This window comes from Sus scrofa, chromosome 5 (assembly GCF_054392235.1).
Source record: "Sus scrofa isolate SSC_HxYL_T2T_F1_AM1 chromosome 5, Sscrofa_HxYL_maternal_Yorkshire_Landrace_v2.0, whole genome shotgun sequence".
Taxonomy (NCBI): Eukaryota; Metazoa; Chordata; class Mammalia; order Artiodactyla; family Suidae; genus Sus; species Sus scrofa.
Window position 1 is genome coordinate 104,370,405 of NC_139387.1, and position 22,371 is coordinate 104,392,775.

Sequence of the window (22,371 nt, forward strand, 5' to 3'; positions counted from 1 at the left end):
ACCAAAATAATATCACTGAAGGTTCATGAGGCACATGGGAGGGCAGATGGGGACATACTGGATGGAAAAAAGGCATAGCCTTATTCTGGGTGGTCTGGGGAGACTTGAGAAGATGAAGACGGCGTGTAAATATCAGAGGAGCAGGGCAAGTGCGGATGAGGGAGGTGAGTGCCCTGGACTGAGGGCGCAGCCCTCCTATGGCCCAGAGGCGGAGGGCTCACGCTCAGGTCCTGGAGGAGCAGTGGGGCAGGTCAGAGGCAGGCTAGTGAATGAACGGCTTTGAAGGGCAGAGGGAGAAATTCATGCTTTATTCCTACTGTATTGGAGATCTCGTTCTGGTGTGTGTGAATCCGGGAAGGAGGGAATCCGCAGGGTATCTGGGAAACTAGAAGGCTATTACACAAGTGCAGAGCTACTTCTGGATGTTTGCGAGATGGACGGCGGGGATGGAGGTGGGGAGGGACAGTTTGGGGGCAAATTCAGAAAAGTTTGAGATCCCACGGAGATACCACGGAAGTGGTGCCTGTCTGCTTGGGACAATTGCTTTTCTGTGATAAAACATTTCCTTAACTTTGAGGATGCGAACTTCTGAAGTGGAAAGTAAAACCTTTACACTATTTTTACAAATTCCGTAGCAGCCTTAACAGGCACCACTCTCTACTCCGGAAGCTTTGTAGAATTATAATGGAATTTTGGTTAAATTTTTTTAAAGGACCTCTTTTTTGCCACCTAAAACAATAATGTAGGAATTTAAGAGTTCGTACCTATTCATGTCTCATAAAAATTGTTTGTTTTGTGAACTGTAAGGAATTGATACTATTCAAGTTACACTACACCTGTGGACTAATGTAAAGGAGATTAAATAAGGACGATTTAATGTATTTCATTGTATTTCAAATGGGATCTTAAAGAGTCACATCACATCAAGGATAATAAGCCATTCTAGGATGATGGTTTAGAACATATTAATAGTATTATGACTCATGCTATAAAAGGGTGACTTTCATGGTTTAGAACACAACTTTCGCAGCAGAGAACACATAATCTTAACGATGAAAACTACAGGCGTCAGTGCGTCGCGCCTACTTGTATCTTTCTTTCTTTGCAGATCATGTATTTTAGTTCTCTGTTCCCGTATGTCGTACTTCTGTGCTTTCTGATCAGAGCACTCCTTCTGAACGGCTCAGTTGATGGCATCCGTCACATGTTTACCCCTGAGGTATGTACTGTATTTCTCGTCAAGGCTTATGATCACAAAAGCCTTATGTTTATTGTCAGAATGTTCCCACAGTTAGATTTAAGGGGTGATTGTTGTAACCTGTGTGTACTGGATTTTAAATTACAGCTGTTATGTTAACCAGCTGAGTAAAACCGAAGCTTTTAAATATCTGTAATTATACCCATCCCTCTCCAATTTTAAATGTCCCATTTTAGTTCTAGAGTAAATGTTACTATTTCAACTTCAAAAGTTCTTCTTTTTTAATAAAATTAACTTCCCATTTTTTACACTAGTGCATTTTAGAACTTCTCAGTCTTTCCTCTTCCTCCTTTATTTCAGTGGTTCGTGATCTTTTGTGACATGGACCCCTTTGGGAAAAAAAAAAAAACTGATAATGGATCTTCTTACCAGAAAAAATAATGGACATATTAATTTGCTCAGTGTCTCAGGAGGTGACACATCACCTAAAATCCCAGGTTCAGAGCCCTACTGCGCTCTAAATCCTGTCTCAGAGAAATTGAAAGGTTTTTGTTTTGAGGTTTTGTGCTTTCAAGAGTGGTGCTTATAGTGGTGCTTTGGGGAAGTTCTGTAACTTTTATAAATGCATATACAATTCAGGAAAATTCTCATTAGTTTTCCTAAAAGGTTCAAAACTTTAGAGTCTGTCATTCAGCTTAGATATGACCTCAGCACTGGGCATGTTGAACATAATTAGTGAACCCTTGTGGACTTATTGTATAGATTTGACAGGAAAAAATAATGAGATGTATATATATTTTGGTTATTCACTGAAATGAAATTATACTTCACATTAGTTTGCTACCTATTAGAGGCAGACACTGAGTTATAAAAACATGTAAAAAATTAGTTCAAACACTGTAAATCAACTGTAATGGAGAAAATAAAAAATTCTGTAAATCCAAAAACAAAGTAGAAAAAAATTAGTTCAGACATTGGAGGTTGTTTGAAGGATGAATGTGCAGTCAAACATCATGCTGAGAGATTGGGGCAAAAGATGTTAGCCCCCCTGGAATGGTCACTCCCGGCAGCTTACCTGATACTGTGGGAAGCAGGCTGTGCTTTGTGTATCTGGTTCCAAGATGCTGTTCATTCTCTAGTAGCAAACATGTTGACCATGTGAGCTGGTTTTCTTGAATAGTTCTAAAGTCCTATTTAACATTTAGAGTTTTTGGAACTCCTCAGTGAATAACTACTTGTGATTCGTGAGTTTCAGCTGTGTTATAATTCACATCAGCCTCAAATGGGCCACACTTAATCACCACAAATACTTATGTTTGCAATAAAAAAAAAGGTTTTCTGAGTTTAAAACAACTAGATTTGGTGTAGATTCCTGGAATATCACCTTTCCCTAAGTTGGCACTGTTTGTGGCATAATTCTAAATAACTGATTTAAATAGATATTTTAGAATCTAAGTACTTTGATATGTCACTTGTATATAGCACACGGCTTGAAAACTGCAGTGCTATTAACACATTAAACCAGAAGTGGGGATAATAATTAAAATATAGTTAATTATTTCTTCAGCTCATTTTTACAGACTGTTGAAAAGATTCTATACTAGGCCACTGTAGGATGTGATACTTAATATAGTGATGATAAGAGGTTATCAACTACCTTTTAATTTTCATTGCTCACATAAGGGAGAAAGTACCTAAACACAGGAAATATTTTCAGTGAATGGAGATTTAGTTCCTAAAGTGGAAGAAACCAAAATGTTTTTAGTAAATAGGTGTCATCTGCCATCTAGTGGGCAAAGTAGAGATAGACAGTTGAGTGAATATACTTTAGGAGATTGTTACTAACCATGGAATGAATGGTATTGCAGCAGCAGTAGTCAATAAACAATGTGCTATTTTAGTTAACTGCAAATGTTATAAATATAACCATGATTATGTTTCATTATAATATTGCATAAATTTCAATAATAATCACTAAAATTAATTGAACAGTAAACCTTAATGTAGACAACTTACGCTTTTTTATTGGGGTTTTCTTTGAGGTTCAGGGGGATTTATTTATGTATGTATGTATATTAAAGTAGAGTTGATTTACAGTGTTGTGACAACTCCTGCTGTACAGAAAAGTGACTCCATTCTACTTATGTATCCAGGAGAGTAGATACAGTTCCCCGTGCTACACAGTAGGCCCTTGATGTTTATGCATTCTAAATGAGAGCTTATGCATTTTGAAATTTACTGGTGTTCACATTTCAGCTCCATTCCAGACGTGCTGTGTAACCCGAGGCAGGTTACTTAAGATGCCAGATAGTATTAGCAACCATTCATGGATTGTTGTGAATATTAAATGAGGAAATCCATAGAAAGCGCTTATCAGTGTGCCTGCCATGCTCATCCATCTATGTTAGCGGTTATGGAGTAGAGCAGGCCATGTGATAAGAAGTACGTGTCTTGTTAGGCTCATCTTTCATTTGAGAAAGCCACAACTCAAGACTGGACAGGCTACTTCCCCATGTTGTACTGTGTTGTAGGGTATGAAACGCTGGCTCAGGCAGGCTCTCAAACGGTCTATGGAACTCGGGTTCTTGACGGCACATGGCATTATTCCTCATAAAGGCGATTTCACTGCAGCTGTGCAAGTAGATAAAAATACCAATTTAAACACTCCTCTAACTGAAAGCAAATTTAACTTTATTGAGGTCTATGCAGTTATGACTAATATTAATTGTTCCATTTAAAAGATTTGGTTACATACAGTGATAATTGTTGAGGGAGTAAGGCAGAATACTGCAAAGAAGCCCCTTTAGAACTTTGAATCTGATAGTTGAATTTCTTTAATTTTCAAAGAAAAGGCTTTCAGGAAACTACTGAATGAATGAATACATGTGAATATTGAATATGCAAAGGACAAATAGTTCAACTGTACCCAGATTAAAATTATTATCTGCTTTGACTGTTAGACCTCACCCGAAAACACAAAACTTAGGGTATTAGTTAAATAATTATTTAACTTTTATGGCTAACTGATTTCTTTTTCTTTGGAAAGAAAACAAAGACATAAATAGAAATAACTGAAGATAGTTTGTTTCTCTTTCAAATAACCCTTTGACAATTTGTCCAAAAGCTATTTTAATTCCCACATATTTTTCCCTTGTAAGTAACACCTTCATCTAAAGGCTTGTTGCTAAAGCCTCCATATAAAGGCTTGATAGTCCCTAGTCTCTTATTTGTAGTCCCTGTTTCATTCCTCAATGAAAAAAGCATTCTGTCTACTTAAGAACAGTTTCTCCCCACCGCCCCCCAAAGATTTAAACAAGCTTTGGGTGCCCAAGTCTCATTATATATTTAAACAATAGATCTAATTTCATGTAGATGATTCTGAAATATTATTTTGCAGCTGACTTCTGTTATGTTTAATTTTAAACAGCTTGAAATAATGCTGGAGCCCAAGGTCTGGAGAGAAGCTGCAGCTCAGGTGTTCTTTGCCTTAGGCCTGGGATTCGGTGGCGTCATTGCCTTTTCAAGCTACAACAAGAGAGACAACAACTGCCACTTTGATGCCGTCCTGGTGTCGTTCATCAACTTTTTTACTTCCATCCTGGCAACACTGGTGGTGTTTGCAGTTCTGGGCTTCAAAGCAAACGTTATAAATGAGAAATGCATTGCAGAGTACGGATACTCATTTCCTTTAGCTTTTGCTGCCACAGTTACAAAAAAGTAACCCTCCAAACCAGTGTGCATTAATTTTGTTCTGCTTTTCAGAAATTCGGAGGTGATCATCAAACTTGTGAAAATGGGCAACATTAGTCAAGATATTATTCCCCGTCACGTTAACTTTTCAGCTATCACTGCGGAAGATTATAATTTAGTTTATGACATCATTCAAAAAGTGAAAGAAGAAGAGTTTCCTGCTCTTCATCTCAATTCCTGTCAAATTGAAGATGAGCTAAATAAAGTTAGTAGGCTATGCTTAATAAAATAATTATCATTAACTTGAAATACCCATGACCCATAAGACTTCTTTTAGGAAAATGTCCTTTACAATGCCTGTGGAATATCATATAGTTGCAAAACTCATGTGCTTTATTTCAGTGACCATACTTTCTTAAATCAAAAAGGTTTGCTTTAGGAGTTCCCGCTGTGGCTCAGCAGAAATGAACCCAACTAGTATCCATGAGAGTGTGGATTTGATCCCTGGCCTTGTTCAGGGGGCTGATGATCCAGCATTACTGTGATCTGTGGTGTAGGTCACAGATGTGGCTTGGATCTTGCATTGCTGTGGCTGTGGAATAGGCCAGGAGCTGCAGTTCCAATTTGACCCCTCTCCTGGAAACTTCCATAAGTCGCAAGTGTGGCCCTAAAAAACAGGAGAACAATTTTTTTCCAAAAAAAAAAAAAAAAGTTGCTTTAAACAGTAGTTTCATTAAGTCACAAATATTTAAAATATGAATGTGATTTAGCTGTTTTCCATCACAGAAAATAAAATTAGTCTAATATTTTTCCCAGTATAATATTTAATACAAAATTTGAATTATGACTATCATTTACTAGTTGCATAATTGTTTGGACACATGAAAAATATGTGCCTATCTTAATAACTGTGTGCAGGGAGTTCGCATCGTGGCTCAGTGGTTAAAAGAACCTGACTAGCAACCATGAGGATGTGGGTTTGACCTCTGGCCTCGCTCAGTGGGTTAAGGACCTGGCATTGCCCTGAGCTGTGGTGTAGGTCGCCGACACGGCTTGGATCTGGCATTGCTGTGGCTGTGGTGTAGGCCGGCAGCTGTAGCTCTGATTAGACACCTAGCCTAGGAAACGCCATATGCCACAGTGTGGTCCTAAAAAAAAGAAAAAAAAACCTGTATTCAGTAAGTCTGATTAAGTGTTTTTTCTTAGCCTCTGTCATATATTTTAATAAACATGAGATGAGTGAACATGAATAAATATCCTTGCATTAGGTGTCATCCTCTCTGTTGACAAAAAGGAAAATATAATGAGAAACTGGCTGTAAATCACTTGCTTTAAGATAGCTCACTATACTTGAGACTAAACATAAAGAATCATGTGCAGGAAATAACAGATGAAGCCTTCATTGATATAAAAATCTTGAATTCTCTAAGGAAAAGTTGAATTACTAAGTTACCCTCAAATTTCTTTTTTTTTTAAATTTGGTCTGTCTCCTGTCTTCGTACGATAACACCATCACCTTGAATTTTGTTCGAGGTGCAGTTTCTTAGGAGACAACATGTCCATCAGCACACCGAGTTCTAGTAACTCTCTGGTGTCAGAGTTTCCCTGCCCTTTGTAACTGGTGTTGACCGCTGACCCTTCCTGTTGCTCTGTGTTAATGTGGCTATCGTGTGTGTCTCACAGGCTGTTCAGGGGACTGGCTTAGCGTTTATCGCCTTTACGGAAGCAATGACGCATTTCCCTGCCTCTCCTTTCTGGTCAGTGATGTTCTTCCTCATGCTGGTAAACCTGGGGCTTGGCAGCATGTTTGGAACCATCGAAGGGATCATTACGCCCATTGTGGACACTTTCAAAGTGAGGAAAGAAATTCTCACTGGTGAGTTTTCGTGTATTTGACTTTTCCTTGCACTGATAGGGGCCCTTTTATCCTTGGGGAGGGATTGAAATAGGAAAGTGTTTATTATGAATGTCTCCTTATTAATATGGATTAGTAGGAGTTCCTGCTGTGGGACAGCAGGCTTGGCAGCATCTTTGGAGTTCTAGGATGCAGGTTTGATCCCTGGCCGCCACACAGTGGGTTAAGGATCCCACACTGCCGTAGATATGGCATAGATCACAGCTGCAGCTTTGATCGGATCCCTGGCCCAGGAACTCCATATGCCACAGGGTGGCCAAAAAAAAAAAAAAATGGAAAAAAATGTATTATTAGCATTTTTTATTTGTGACATTATATAATATGCAAATAACAGATTTAATAGATTATTTATTAGTGATCACTTATTATATTCCTCTTTATTAGCAGTAATATCATCATCATGCATTCCTGGCACTAGAACAAACTTATAGACTGTTCATGTATTTTACTTTCAAGTCAATTATATAAAAAGCAGTTCAGATCACACTGGGTTTTCCAAATGTACACAGCAGAAATCGATAAACGCAAATTTAGTTCTCATATAAAATAGCAACTTTACTCTGACAGAATATATCTAGGTAGGAAAGACAATAATATAACTTATTGATGGCCTAATCTACAAGCAGTTATTCGAGTACCAGTTTGGGGAGTTCCCATTGTGGCTCAGTGGGTTAAGGACCCAGCATCGTTTCCATAAGGACGTATGTTTGATCCCTGGCCTCACTCAGTGGGTTAAGGATCCAGCATTGCTGCAAGCTGTGGCATACATAGGTCACAGATTCAACTCCAATTCTTCTCCTAGCCCAGGAACTTCCACATGCTGCAGGGGCCACCATACAAAGAAAAAAAAGTACTGGTCTTGTGTTGCCTTGTCCTTGTGCTTGAAGGATATCAAGGCTATCAGAGAAATTACAGCAGAGATATAGAGACATAGGAGAGCCTCTCCTCTAAAAAGACCAGTACTGATAATTAAAATCAAGTTGGGTAGGTAAGACTTATACCATGTAATGTACTGATATATAGCATAATAGAGACAATGTTACATGTTCTATGAACTAAGAAAAAGCAAAGGTCATCTAAAAATATGAGGAGCCACGAGCTGTGGTGTAGGTCGCAGATGTGGCTCGGATCCCGTGTTGCTGTGGCTCTGGTGTAGGCTGGTGGCTACAGCTCTGATTCGACCCGTAGCCTGGGAACCTCCATATGCCGCAGGTACGGCCCTAAAAAAGACAAAAGACAAAATAAATAAGTAAATAAAAATAAAAATATGAGGGAACTGTCAACAGAAGACGTGGAAATGAACTTGGAATGAGGAAGGATCTTCTCAGGGGTCAGAGGCTGACAGCAGGTAAGTGTATACAGAGATAGGGGAAGCAGCGAAGAAGCCGGCCAAACCAGAGTTCAGCAGCAGGGCTGGTAAGGGATACAAAAATAAATTGGGAAGACGGATGGATGGATGGATAGACAGATAGGAAGATAATCTTGAATGTGCTGGGCAGTGATGCACAAGCTCCCCAAGGTTCAGTTTTTAGCTCTGAAAGATTTAGTCATAATTTATGTGTAAATAACTCACGAGTTCATACATACCTTTTTCACTTACTGCTCTGCTAAGTGTGTGTGTAAAACAATTTCAACAGTTTTTTAAATATTTATATCTAAGTGTCTTTAACCGAGCTAAAGACAAATGAGGAATGCCTTTATCTGTTCCTGAAAGGCAGTCTCTACCTCTGCAGTTTCTTTTTAAGATGGTCAATGCCCTGCCTGACATGCAGGCTAAATACCAGTCATCTTTGCGGCTTTCCTCATCTCTGCCCCATATCCCAAGCCTCCTGTGGGAAGAGGGTTTGAAAAATTAAGGGAAAAAGCAACAGTGTGGCTGGGGAAACACACATGGGAGTATCTGCCTACTTGCAGTGGAGGGAAGACCTCTTAGGTTAAAGAGGAATAGATTCTCCTTCGCTGTTAGCTGTCTTTTTCGGTCATACTTTTTACTTTCAGTCATGTTTTACCTTGATGAAATGTCCCCCCATCACCTTTACGGGATGTGTTTATTCTCCTTTGATCGTACAGTAAGACTTAGGTAAGTGAAGTACTAGTTGTCTTCTCACCTCGTCAGCAAAACTCCGTGTCTGTACGACGTAGAATCCTTTCTTCGTAGCTACCTTAGACTATGATGCAATTAGCAGAGAGTGAGAGGGACACTGTCTCTGGTTCACATCCAGGTTCTCCTCATTCCATCCTGAGGCTGTGAGTGCAATTTACTGTGACAAGCGTTTAAATATTTCAATATGTGTTAGATTCCAAGTAAATGCTACGTCTCTTTTTCTACATGATGTGTTTATATATAATATTCATCTCTGATGATGTAACTCATACCACTAGCACAGCACTTAAGAGATGGAGGAAATTGCTTAATTTAATCCATACTTACTGAGATTGTACGGAACCCCCATCAGATTGAACCCAGGAATGTCTGTTTCTTTCCCTGCTGAAGTGCCCTTCTCTGCTATACTTTCACTTTTACTCACCTCTGCTAAAATGTTGACTAAATAGAACATAGTTATATCTTATTTTTGAGGGCTTCTCTACTAATGTGATGAGAGAATAGAATCTAAAAAAATGTGGGAGTATTATATGATTACCCGAAATCTCTCTAAGTTTTTATATTAATAGTAACTGGTCAGAAGTTTCTGCATCTTTCTTTAATACTCATGCAGGAATTCCTTTTATTTATTTTTATTTATTTCTATTTTTTATCTCCCAATATATTGTTTTTTTTCTACTATATAGCATGGTGACCCAGTTACACATACATATGTATACATTCATTTTTCTCACATTGTCAGGCTCCATCATAAGTGACTACACATAGTTCCCAGGGCTACACAGCAGGATCTCATTGCTAATCCATTCCAAAGGCAATAGTCCACATCTATTAAGCCCAAGCTCCCAAACCATCCCACTCCCTCCCCTCCCCCTTGGCAACCACAAATCTATTTTCCAGGTCCATGATTTTCTTTTCTGTGGAAAGGTTCATTTGTGCCCTATATTAGATTCCAGATATAAATGATACCATATAGTATTTGTCTTTCTCTTTCTGACTTACTTCACTCAGTATGACAGTCTCTAGTTCCATCCATGTTGCTGAAAATGGCGTTATGTCATTCTTTTTATGGCTGAGTAGTAGTCCATTGTGTATATATACCACATCTTCCTAATCCAATCATCTGTTGATGGACATTTGGGTTACTTCCATATCTTGGCTGTTGTGAATAGTGCTTCAGTGAACATTTGGGTGCACGTGTCTTTTTTAAGGAAAGTTTTGTCTGGATATATGCCCAAGAGTGGGATTGCTGGGTCACCTTTTAAAATTGCATTCCAAACAATCAAATACCTGGGAATACACCTGACCAAGGAGGAAAAAGACTTATATGCTGAGAACTATAAAACATTCATCAAGGAAATTAAAGAAGATGTAAAGGAATGGAAAGATATTCCATGCTCCTGGGTTGGAAAAATTAATATTGTAGAAATGGCCATACTACCCAAAGCAATTTACAGATTCAATGCAATCCCTATCTAATTACCCACGACATTTTTCACAGAACTAGGACAAACAATCCAAAAATTTATATGGAACCACAAAAGACCCAGAATTGCCAAAGCGGTTCTGAGGAACAAAAACCAAGCAGGAGGCATAACTCTCCCTGACTTCAGGCAATATTACAAAGCCACAGTCATCAAAACAGTGTGGTACTGGTATCAAAACAGACATACAGACCAATGGAAGAGAATAGAGAACTCAGAAATAAACCCAGACACCTAAGGTCAGTTAATCTTTGACAAAGGAGGCAAGAACATAAAATGGTCAAAAGACAGTCTTTTCCATAAGTATTTCTGGGAAACCTGGACAGCTGCATGCAAATCAGTGAAACTAGGTATCACATCTTCTTAATTCATTCATCTGTTGATAGACTTTAGGTTGTTTTCCTGTCTTGTCTGCTATGAATAGTGGTGCTATGAATATAGGGGTGCATATATCTTTTTGAATTCTATTTTTTTCTGCATATATACCCAGGAGTGGGATTGCTGAATCACATGGTAGTTCTATTTTTAGTTTTCTGAGGAATCTCTGTACTGTTTTCCATCATGGTTGTACCAATTTACATTCCCACAAACAGTGTAGGGGCGTTCCCTTTTCTCCAGAGCCTCTCTAGCATTTGTTATATATAGACTTGTTAATGATGTCCATTATGACTGGTATGAGATGGTACCTCATTTTAGTTTTGATTTGCATTTCTTTAACAATTATTGAGCATTTTTTCCTATGCCTCCTGTCGTCTTTAGAGAAATGTCTATTTAGATCTTCTGCCTATTTTTCAATTGGGTTGCTAATTTGTTTTTTTTTTTTTTTCATTGTGCTGTGAGAGTTGTTTGTCTGTTTTGTAAATTAAGCCCTTTTTGATTGCATTGTTTGCAACTATTATCTCCCATACCATAGGCCGTCTTTTTGTTTTGTTGATGGTTTCCTTTGTTGTACAAAAATGTTTAAAACTAATTAGGTCCCATTTGTTTACTTTTGTTTTTAATTCTATTGCCTTGGAAGACTGACCTAAGAAAACATTTGTATATTTTGCCTGTGTTGTCTTCTAGCAATTTTATGGCATCATGTCTTATGTTTAAGTCTTTTTCAGTGTTCTAATTTCATTGATTTACATGCAGCTGTCCAGTTTTCCCAGCGCCATTTGCTGAATAGACTTTTTTCCATTTTATATTCTTGCCTCCTTTGTTGAATACTAACTGACCATAGGTGTCTGGGTTTACTTCTGGGCTCTCTATTCTGTTCCATTGATCTGTATGTCTGTTTTATGTACCAATACCATACTGTTTTAATTACTGTAGCTTTGTAGTATTGTCTGAGGTCTGCCAAAGTTATACCTCCTGCTTTTTTTTTTCCCCCTCAGGTTTGTCCTGCCAAATCCAGGGGTTTTTTATGGTTCTGTATAAACTTTTGGATTATTTCTTCTAGTTCTGTGAAAAAATATCATGGGCAATTTGATAGGGATTCCATTAAATCTGTAGATTGTTTTATGTAGTATGGCTATTTTAACAATATTAATTCTTCTCATCCAAAAGCATGGAATATCTTTCCAGTCTTTAAATACTTTTTAATATCCTTGATTAATGTTTTATAGTTCTCAGCATGTCTTTCACCCCTATGGTCAGGTTTATTCCAGGTATTTAATTTAACTTGGTGAGATTTTTTAAGTTATTTTTTTTTCTTTTTTTACATTTTTTTTTTGGGGGGGTGGTTTCCTTTCCACACCCATGGAATGAGGAAGTTCCCATTCCCAGGCTAGGGGTTGAATCAGAGCTACAATTACTGGCCTGTGCCACAACCACAGCAATGTAGGATCTGAGTTACATCTGTGACCTACACCACAGCTCACAGCAACACCACATCTCTAACCCACTGAGCGAGACCAGGGATCAAACCTGCATGCTCATGGATACCAGTCGGATTTGTTTCCACTGCACCATAACAGGAACTTCTATGTTTCTTTTCTAATATTTCATTGTTAATGCATAGAAATGCAACTTATTTTGAATGTTAACCTTGTATCCTGCTACTTTGCTGAATTAATTTATCAGATCAAGTAGTTTTTGTGTGGAGTCTAAAGGATTTTCTATATAGAGTATCATGTCATCTGCATACAGTGAAAATTTAATCTCTTCCCTTCCAATTTGGATACCTTTTATTTCTTTTATTTTTTAATTAAAATATAGTTGATTTCCAGTGTTGTGCCAATTTCTACTGTACAGCATGGTGACCCCAGTCATCCACATATATATATGTATATACACAAGCATTCTTTTTCTCATACTACCTTCTATCGTGTTCTAGCCCAAGAGATTGGATATAGTTCTTCGTGCTGTACAGTAGGACCTCATTGCTTATCCCTTCTGAATGTAATACTTTGCATCTACCAACCCCAAACTCCCTGTCCAAACCCCACCCCCTTGGCAACCACAAGTCTCTTCTCTATATCTGTGAGTCTTTTTCTGTTTTGGACCACTTAGATGTGGAGTCTAAAATATGGCACAAAGGAACCTAGATACCTTTTCTTTCTTTTTCATGCTTAAAAGCTGCAGCTAGGACTTCCAGTAGTATGTTGAATCAAAGTGGTGAGCGTCTTGTTCCACCTTTTAGCATGAAGGCTTTCAGCTTTTCCTTATTAAGTATTAGACTGGCTGTGGTTTGTCATAAATCTTTTATTAGGTTGAGATATGTTCCATCTACACCCACTTTGGTAAGAATTTTATTATGACTGGATGGTGAATTTTGTCAAATGCTTTTTTTTTCTGCATCTATCAACATTATCATGTTGTTTTTAACTTTTCTTTTGTTAATATGGTTTATTTCATTGATTTGCCTATGTTGAACCATCCTTTGAACTTGAAATTGGGATGAATCCAACTTGGTTGTGGTTTATGATCTTTTTTATGTGTTGTTGGATTCAGTTTGCTAAAATTTTATTGAGAATTTTTGTTATAGTCTTATAAGCTACAGTAATCTCATTATTAATTTAAAAAGTAAATATTGCTCCCCAAACTATAAAACATTATTAAAGGTAGAAATGCCCCATGAATATCTGCTGATTGAAAAGGTCACTTGCTATTAATGAGACGAAGGTTATGGAGATGGACACTTTTAACATATTCTCAGTTTTGTCTCATGTGTTATTTGTGCTTGGTAAATAAGTTTCCACAGCCTCAGGGAGATGAATTATTATCTTACAATGAATTCATATTAAATCTGGGCTAAACCAATGGAACTAACTCCCAATATGTTACATTCCATGATATCAGGAGTGGTATTATATCATTGACAACTTATTAAAGTGAAAAAAAATTATTGCTGGAATATAATATTTTATAATGAAGCTTAAAAGACTTGACTCTGATTAGGGCTTAATTTTATTTATTTCTTTTGTCCAGTTATCTGTTGTCTTCTAGCGTTCTGTATTGGTCTGATATTTGTGCAGCGCTCTGGAAACTACTTTGTTACAATGTTTGATGATTACTCTGCTACAGTGCCTCTGCTAATTGTAGTCATTTTGGAGAATATTGCTGTATCTTTTGTTTATGGCATCGATAAGTAAGTATGTCCTCTTTTATGCATTCATTTTTCGTCTCTTTTGGGAAGACTGATTGTTAATATCTATCTTATTTAGAAGAGGAGGAAAATGACTAGAGGGGAAAATTCCTTGCCACACAAATCCAATCTCTTGCAGGCTTTTTTTTTTTTTTTTTTCATTCAAAAATTTAAATAAAGTATATCCCCTTATTAGGGGAGTAGATGGAATGGCATAGATGATAATGTAATTTAGGATTCTGGAGCTTTAATTCTGATTATCAAATAGTAATTTACAAGATCTACTGAGTATTGACAAAGTTCAGGGAGTTTGTTTTGAGCTGTTGTTGTCTGTATTGCACCGATAAGAAAATGCAGACTTAGTGAGACACCAAGTGACTTGATCATCATACACCCGGACAGAGGCAGACCTGGGATTTATAGCCCACTCCTGCTAAGCGCTAAAGTCTGTGCTTCTAATTACATTGTGAACCTGCTATCCAAGAGGAATTTTATTCCGTTTTGCACTAAATGCCTTATTTTATCATGTTACATAATATCTTACATAGCAGGCCAGTTTGGGGAGGTGATATATTCTGCTTCAAGATATATATGGCATTTGCTATATATAAATTTTGTGTTTATATAGAGTCATGGCTTAAATTCACTAGATGCCTAAACTTCTGAATTATGTACCTGCCTGGTTTGAAAAGTATATATACTTGGTGTGAAATGAAGGATTAGAGTAACTCAGAAGAAGAAAGTTTCTGGAGGCCTTGTCTAGTAATTTTAAAAGTTGTTGTCTTTAGTTAACATATGTGGATTTAGGCAGTAAGACCATCAAGCTTATTAAAGATGTCTATGAACTAAGAATGAGTGCATTGAATGAGGACCAGAGGCCTCTTAAACAATATTAAAAAAAAAAAATCTGGGAGTTCCTGTCGTGGCGCAGTGGTTAACGAATCCGACTAGGAACCATGAGGTTGCGGGTTCGGACCCTGCCCTTGCTCAGTGGGTTAACGATCCGGCGTTGCCGTGAGCTGTGGTGTAGGTTGCAGACGCGGCTCGGATCCCGCGTTGCTGTGGCTCTGGCATAGGCTGGTGGCTACAGCTCCGATTCGACCCCTACCCTGGGAACCTCCATATGCCGCGGGAGCGGCCCAAGAAATAGCTAAAAAAAATTTTTTTAAAAATCATTCGTATTGAATCATCTTTGTGAGAAAGCTTAAAGAATGTTTTTATTACTTTCAAAAGCTCCAGGCAAGGAAAGGTAGGGGAACTTATATTTAATGATCATGAACTATATAGCAGTAGTAGTAATAGCTTTATGACATGCATTAAATCTTAATCCTCATAAAAATACTCTGTGGCAACTAATATTACCCATGTCACAGATGGAAAATTGGCCCTACTTGTACAGGAGGACACAGGGTATTAGTTGTAGAGCCAGGACTTTAAACTTTAATTTCAAAACCAGATATTTCCACACGCTACCAAGCTACCCCTAATTCATAACCTGCACTGTGCTGGATTTTGATAGAGATATTGGACTGAATTGTGGGTCAATAAGATCATAATTTAGATTTCCATTTAGACAGTTCATCATTTACAATAGGCATGGTAGTAAATATCTCTTTTGGTAGTTCATTTTAGTAGTTTTAGTTTTAGTAGTCCTAAATAATAATCATTATACCAACAGGAGAAATGATTCTACTGATGATAGATGCATGGGTTAAATTCCTACTGTATGTGAGGTAGTCTGTTCTGCATACTTGTCTATGAGCCTTAGAAAATAACCCTCCGAGAAAAGTATTGACTTTTCTGAAAATGCCAAAAATGAAGCTCAGAGGGACTAAGACACACATTAAAAGGTGACAGAGCTATAATCTGAGACCAGGTCTCTTGGTCTCCAAACCTTGTGTGTTGTTTTAGGAGCAGGATGAGAATCCTCCCATTTCAAATGCTCTCATTTGCTTACTTTCCCCTCCTTTAAATGTCTACGGCAACCTTATATTTCCTCCTCTTCACCTTCAGTAGTGCCGTGAGCTCAGTTCTGCTCTGTCTCCTGCCACATTTGCCTGCATTTCCAAAGACAGAGCTGAGAGAAAGAAGGCTTTCAAAGCCCAACTTTTGAGACCTAGAATTCAAATGCAGAAAAAGAAAGGTTGGAGCACAGCAAGTTAGGGATTAGGAAGAACGAGGAATGAGGGGAAATGAGGAGGAGCCTGTGAAGCTGAACGTGGCGGCCGTGTAGACTGCATTTCCTCAAGTCTCCTTCTAAAAATGAAAAAGAATGAGTAGAAAGCAAAACTGACTACCCGTAAATACCAGCAAGAAGGTATTGCTGTGACTCCTCATGTATGAAAGGTTAGGGACAAACCACTGGCAGCTGGAGGACTTGTGTGGTATCACATCCATGTGGGAGGGGATGGCGGATGTGCAGCTGGGCTTCTGGCAGCTCTCCCAACACCCCCGGGTCCTCCCTGACACGTGTGGCAGGCCCGTCCGAAGACAGCATGCTAAACGGGGAGAAGTTTTATAGGATCCTTGCCCTCATTTCAAGGAATGCGGGGGACCGATATTCAGTATCATCAGTGCTGGAGTAACCTGGTCTCTAAAAGCTCTTGAAGCTAACACCCAAAGTTCCCTTCCAAGATAAGGCTCTGCACTGAAGAGAGAAAGTAGTGGGCACAAAACCCGAACTGAGCCAGAGAGAGGTATTAGGTTGAATGGAAAAGAAAGCCTACTCAGCATGAGGAGAGAAGTAAAAGAACTGAGAAGTTACGAGGCCACCTTTTTAAATTTCTTTGCAAAAATGGAGAGGACAGGTCCATCCTTCCCCCCTGAAAATGCAGGAAATTCATTTCACTTACATGTGTTCAAATCTTACAGCTTTTTTTTTTTTTTTCAAAAGAGGGAAGGAGTAGGATAAAAACCCTGCGGGCAACAACAGCATGCAAGAAAAATAGATGCAACAATACTTCAAAATGAAATAAATGTTTACAAATGATAGAAGTCACAAAAGAATAGCATATATCAGTTATTTTTAAATTTAGAAGTATATAATTAAGAAAAAAGCAGATTTGAAAACAGAGATGTAGAACTCAGGAAATAATTGTGAATAAAATAAAAATACTTAAGAAATGAAGATCAATCTTAAAAGAAAAAATAAAGCAATAAGCACAGTGGCCAGTTCCACAAAAATTAGAAGCTAGAAAGGAGGAATAGTTATGAAAATCAAGAAGAAATAAGAATTCTCCTGTGGTACAGTGGGTTAAGGATCTGGTGTTGTCACTGTTGTGGCTTGATCATTGCTATGGCACAGGTTTGATACCTTGGCCTGGGAACTTCCACATGCTATGAGTGCAGCCAAATAAATAAGTAAATAAATAACAAAGGATTTAAGGAAAATAAATAGAAACAGCAAGCAAAGATGATTCAACATACATAAAACAAGAGTCTAAAAACTGGCCAGAACAAATGCTAAAAACTTTAATGGAAGAAGCTTGCCTGAGATAACTTTCTAATTGATTGTCTGTGGTCACCATACTTGAATGTCAGTTCAGCTGAACTTAAAATCTGTGGCTTATGTTTACTTTCCTTGAGAATCAATATATCCAATATATTGTTAAAAGTTTTTGTTGACTCTTAGATTTTTCTCTTATAAGTAATTTTGTTTTGCTTTTGCTTGGATGCCTGAAATTTTGTTTATTTATTTATTTATTTATTATTTTTGTCTTCAAGTGACATCCTAGACTACAACCTGGTGTTACCCTGTATGTCTATTTTTCCAAGTATATTGTTTGCTTTTTAACATTATTTCTACACGAGATTTTAAGTTCAGCTGAACTAACATTCAAGTATGATGACCACAGAAAATCAATTAGAAACAAGCAAGAAATTAGGGAATGTAGTTACTATGATCATTCTCGGAAGAATCTACTAGAGAACTAGCTTTGGACACCCAAAATATCTACAGAAACATTAGTATAAGGACTGCTGGGTGAGCAGAAAATATTTACCCCTAGATAATTTTAAGGGCTATAAACTAGTATGTACTGGCTACATGCTCCTGACAGTGTTACCATCATACAACTAAAAAGTGAATTTTATTTCAGGTAAATAATAACTCATTAACCTGACTTAAAAAAAATATGTCTAATCATAAGTAGGTCTTAGTACTAATTCACAGGAAATAGGAGGATCCGATGCACTTGTGGACTAGCACTGTGGGGATGTAGTCAGCAAAACCCAACTGTGGGAAACTGTAAGACAGAGTGCCCGATCAATTCAGCGAAAAATTGAAAGAGACAATAAAGCAATGTAGGAGGAACTCAGAGATGAAAAACAGACTTAAGAAATACATCAACCTGTTGCAATGTGGAGACCTTTCAATTTAAAAAAATGGACTATAAAAATAAATGAGAGTTCAGAGCATATCAACACCGCTTGGCTTGGATGATACTAATTAATTCCGGCTAAGTAAAAAAAGAAACAGGGAAATTTATTGAAAATTTCGTGTTCATAGAGTGAAAAGTCATCAGCTAGAAGAGAGTTTCCAGCAATTGACTTAAGACGACTTTCTCCAGATGAAAATCATAGTAAAATGTAAAGTAAAAGTTCCATTTTACTTTATAAATGTTTTTAATTCATAAGTCATCTTCCAGTATGACTTTTGGATTCAGTGTAAAATGTCATAGGATATCAGAGTTAGCCCTCTGTCAAACCACGATATGGTGCACATTTTAAAGGACATTTAATTTAGCATATTTTAATATAGCTATATTAACTTACGGAATAATTAAGTTCCTTCTTTCTATTTAGGTTTATGGAAGACCTAAAGGATATGCTGGGCTTTGCTCCCAACAGATATTACTACTATATGTGGAAATATATTTCTCCTCTAATGCTGTTATCACTGCTGATTGCTAGCATTGTAAATATGGGATTAAGTCCTCCTGGCTATAATGCATGGATTGAAGATAAGGTAAAATACAAAATAAGGAAGTTAGATAAAAAATATACATAAAATGTCATTTTAGAGGTTTTTGTCTTTTGCTTTTTTTCACAGTATAGTAACCTGTTTAATGACTGATACTGCTTTTAGCAAGAATCTTGAGATTTACATTTTTTTTATCCCCAAATATGCATGATTTTTTTTATTCATTGTGGACTTTTTTTAGTATATGAGAAACTCTGACTGGTTCCTCATTAATGTAGTTTTATTCATACCACAATCAAGGAATCAATAATTATTTGACCATTAACTCTAGAAAAATATTGATCAAATGACCAGAAATATTTTTTTCCTGTATAAATTTATTAAATCATATTCTGGACACTCTATAACTATGAAAATATATATTAGCGATATAGACATAATTCAAGTAAGTATTGAGGTAAAGTTTTGCTATAACTTTTATATTAGCCATGACTATTTCAGTTACTGTTCTCAAGCTGCATTAGCTACGTAGTAATGCAATCATAAGATGTATATTAGCTATTAGAAAATCAGAATGCTTATTTTTCAGTGATACCTTGACCTTTATTCTATGGTCAATAATTCTATATAATAACAATTAAACTCATGACTATTCTAAACAAATAAGTCTGTTATCCCTTACTAAAACTATTGGGTCAGATGTAGTTCAAATGTAATTTCAGATTTTAGAAAAAGAATGTGGCACATGTAACAGGTATCTATTGCTTAGTAACAAATGACCCCCACTTAATAACTGAAAGCAATGCTGATTTATTATTTCTTAGGGCTCTGTGGATAAGCTAGATGATTCTTCTCTGGGTCTTGCCTGAGCTAACTCATGCAATTGATTAAACTGGGAGAGCTGGGCTCTCTCTCTGTCAGCATCATTCTTTGTTTCTTCCAGGCATTATGGACTCAGGGCAGCTTTCCAGGACACAGAGGCAGAAACTGTAAGGCCTTTAGGTCCTAGCCTTAGAAGTTGCTTCCATAGCAATTTATTAATCAAAGTCAAAAGACTAGCCCAGGAGTTCCCCTTGTGGCTCAGTGAGTGAAGAATCCAACTAGTATCCATGAGAATGTGGGTTTGATCCCTTTTTCTCAGTGGGTTAAGGATTTGGCGTTGCCCTGAGCTGTGGTATAGGTTGCAGACATGGCTCAGATCCCACATTGCTGTGGCTGTGGCATAGGCCAGCAGCTGGAGCTCCAGTTCAACCCCTAGCCCGAGAACTTCCATAAGCTGCAGGTACAGCCCTAAAAAGAAAAAAGAAATAGACTAGCCCAGATTCTTTGCTTATAATCCTGAGACAGTTTTAATTGTTTTTCGTGTCCCTGCAGAGAATGATTTACTAATAATTATTTCTTGGTTTTTAACAGGCATCTGAGGAATTTCTGAGCTACCCAACATGGGGAATGGTTGTCTGTTTTTCTATGATGTTCCTGGCAATACTCCCTGTCCCAGTTGTCTTTATCATTCGTCGCTGCAACCTTATAGATGATAGTTCTGGCAGTTTGGCATCTGTGACCTATAAGAGAGGAAGGGCCCTGAAGGAGCCTGTTAACTTAGAGGGAGATGATGCAAGCCTCATTCATGGAAAGACATCAAGTGAGATGTCCTCTCCCAATTTTGGTAAAAACATTTATCGAAAACAGAGTGGATCGCCTACTCTGGATACAGCTCCCAATGGACGATATGGAATAGGGTACTTGATGGCAGATATGCCAGATATGCCAGAATCTGACTTGTAGCTGGGGGCAAAGATCAGTGGGCTTTATTTGGTTCATTTTTATCAATGAACATTGGCTCTACTAAGAGAAGTGTTCGACTTCACTTATCAGAGGGCAATCTCAGGTGTTCCATGGCTGTGATCTTTAACCCTAACAGTGTACGTAAATTCGACTCAAGCATTTCTTTGGGTTCTTTGGTTTACATTTGCAAAGAAAGAGTCACAGACCAAGTGTGTGATAACTGAGGTTCATGTTGGTCAGAAGTTTTAAAAATAATTCTGGTGTTTTATTAAAAAATTCTTCTAAAAACCACAGGTGTTACCTCAGTTTCTAATAACTTCTGGATGTCACAGTATGGGCAACTTAAAAATGGTATACTTCAAAATTTATGTTTGCCGTCAGGGTAACCTCCCCCGGATTACAAGGAACAGTTCTGTAAGATGGTGCCATTCAGCACATTTCCATGAATATATTGTATAGATAGGCTGTCCTTATTTTGGTAGCATTGATACCTTCTTAGGCAATTAGTTGAAGAAAACCGCAAAACTATTTTCTTATGTAATAGCTGTATAGAGCAATAGTATCAAAGAATAAGAAGGCACGGATGCTGGGGTGAAAGATGAGATTCAGAGGTGACTGGGGATCATGTGTGTGGTGGCTGTATGTTTGTGTAAAACGTGTGGAAATGTTCTAAGAATGAGTCACTCAGCACTCTCAAGAATTATGCAGATGCCGCATTTTTCTAAGCCGTGTGCCTAAAAACCTACTTGATATTTATTGTGGTTTCAAGATTACTCATAGTATATTTATATAATATACTTACAATGTATATAGATGTATATTAGTACTCTAAGTACTGATTTGAAAACTTGAAGCAAGATGGCATTTTATTTCATATCTTTCTGTTTTGCTTCTGTTTTATGCAAATATAAATCCTTTTTTAAGTGATTGTTAAATTGTATGGCATTACATTTTAAGCTACGAATAAACAAAGTTAAATAATGATATTTGTTTTCCTCATTGGTTTTTCTTGTGCCACCTGAACTGGATTATCTTATACTTCATTCAGCATTTAGGCACTTAGGCATTTCATAATAATTAGCCATCGCATTCCAAGTAGAATCAATAGAGTAATTAATAGAGTTACCACCACTTTAGACACAAAAGAAAAAATAGTATTATGGTTAAATGGTATTCTAATGTAGTCTTGAAAAAATAGTTTCCCAGGAAACCATGTGTAGAGTTGACTGTTTTCTGGGTCATTATTGTCTCTGAAGTAGAAAAAAATCATGAAACGTTTGTATGTATGAAGCTAGTTGAACCAGAACACCACTGAATCCCATCTAGTTAAAAAGCTTTTGTTCATTACTGTTCTACCACCATATTGGTCACATTTTAAAAATAGTGATGGATAAATCAGCAAAACTAGGGAGGTAGTATACATACTGTATCCATTATCTATTTAGACAAATATTTATTGTCTAAATATTTTTCACCTGCTATGCCCATATGTTAACAGACCTCATCATAACATTTAAAATATAATTCCACTGGTGACTAATAAAACTTTAAAGGTTTTTTAAATTTAAATTCACTAATATTATATTTTGTATCACTTTAAAATTTAGACTATTTTACAGACAATAGATGCACATTATATAAACTCAAAAATATCACAACTCTGTGTAAATTAAAATATCCTTGCAAAACTTTTCCTAGCCACCCAT

At 37.2% G+C, this 22,371-nt stretch overlaps 1 protein-coding gene across 1 annotated transcript in view; it reads left to right on the forward strand.

Annotated features, from left to right (window-relative positions):
• Window positions 1–21,649, forward strand: part of SLC6A15 (solute carrier family 6 member 15) — a 56,513-nt gene extending 34,864 nt beyond the window's left edge. Inside the window, exons 6-12 of the mRNA XM_021092797.2 lie at window positions 1,109–1,219; window positions 4,626–4,867; window positions 4,961–5,153; window positions 6,572–6,764; window positions 13,803–13,962; window positions 18,763–18,925; window positions 20,294–21,649. Coding sequence (XP_020948456.2) covers window positions 1,109–1,219; window positions 4,626–4,867; window positions 4,961–5,153; window positions 6,572–6,764; window positions 13,803–13,962; window positions 18,763–18,925; window positions 20,294–20,665 — 1,434 coding nt within the window. The 3' untranslated portion in view covers window positions 20,666–21,649. The remainder of the gene's footprint in view (window positions 1–1,108; window positions 1,220–4,625; window positions 4,868–4,960; window positions 5,154–6,571; window positions 6,765–13,802; window positions 13,963–18,762; window positions 18,926–20,293) is intronic.
• Window positions 21,650–22,371: the final 722 nt, after the last annotated feature.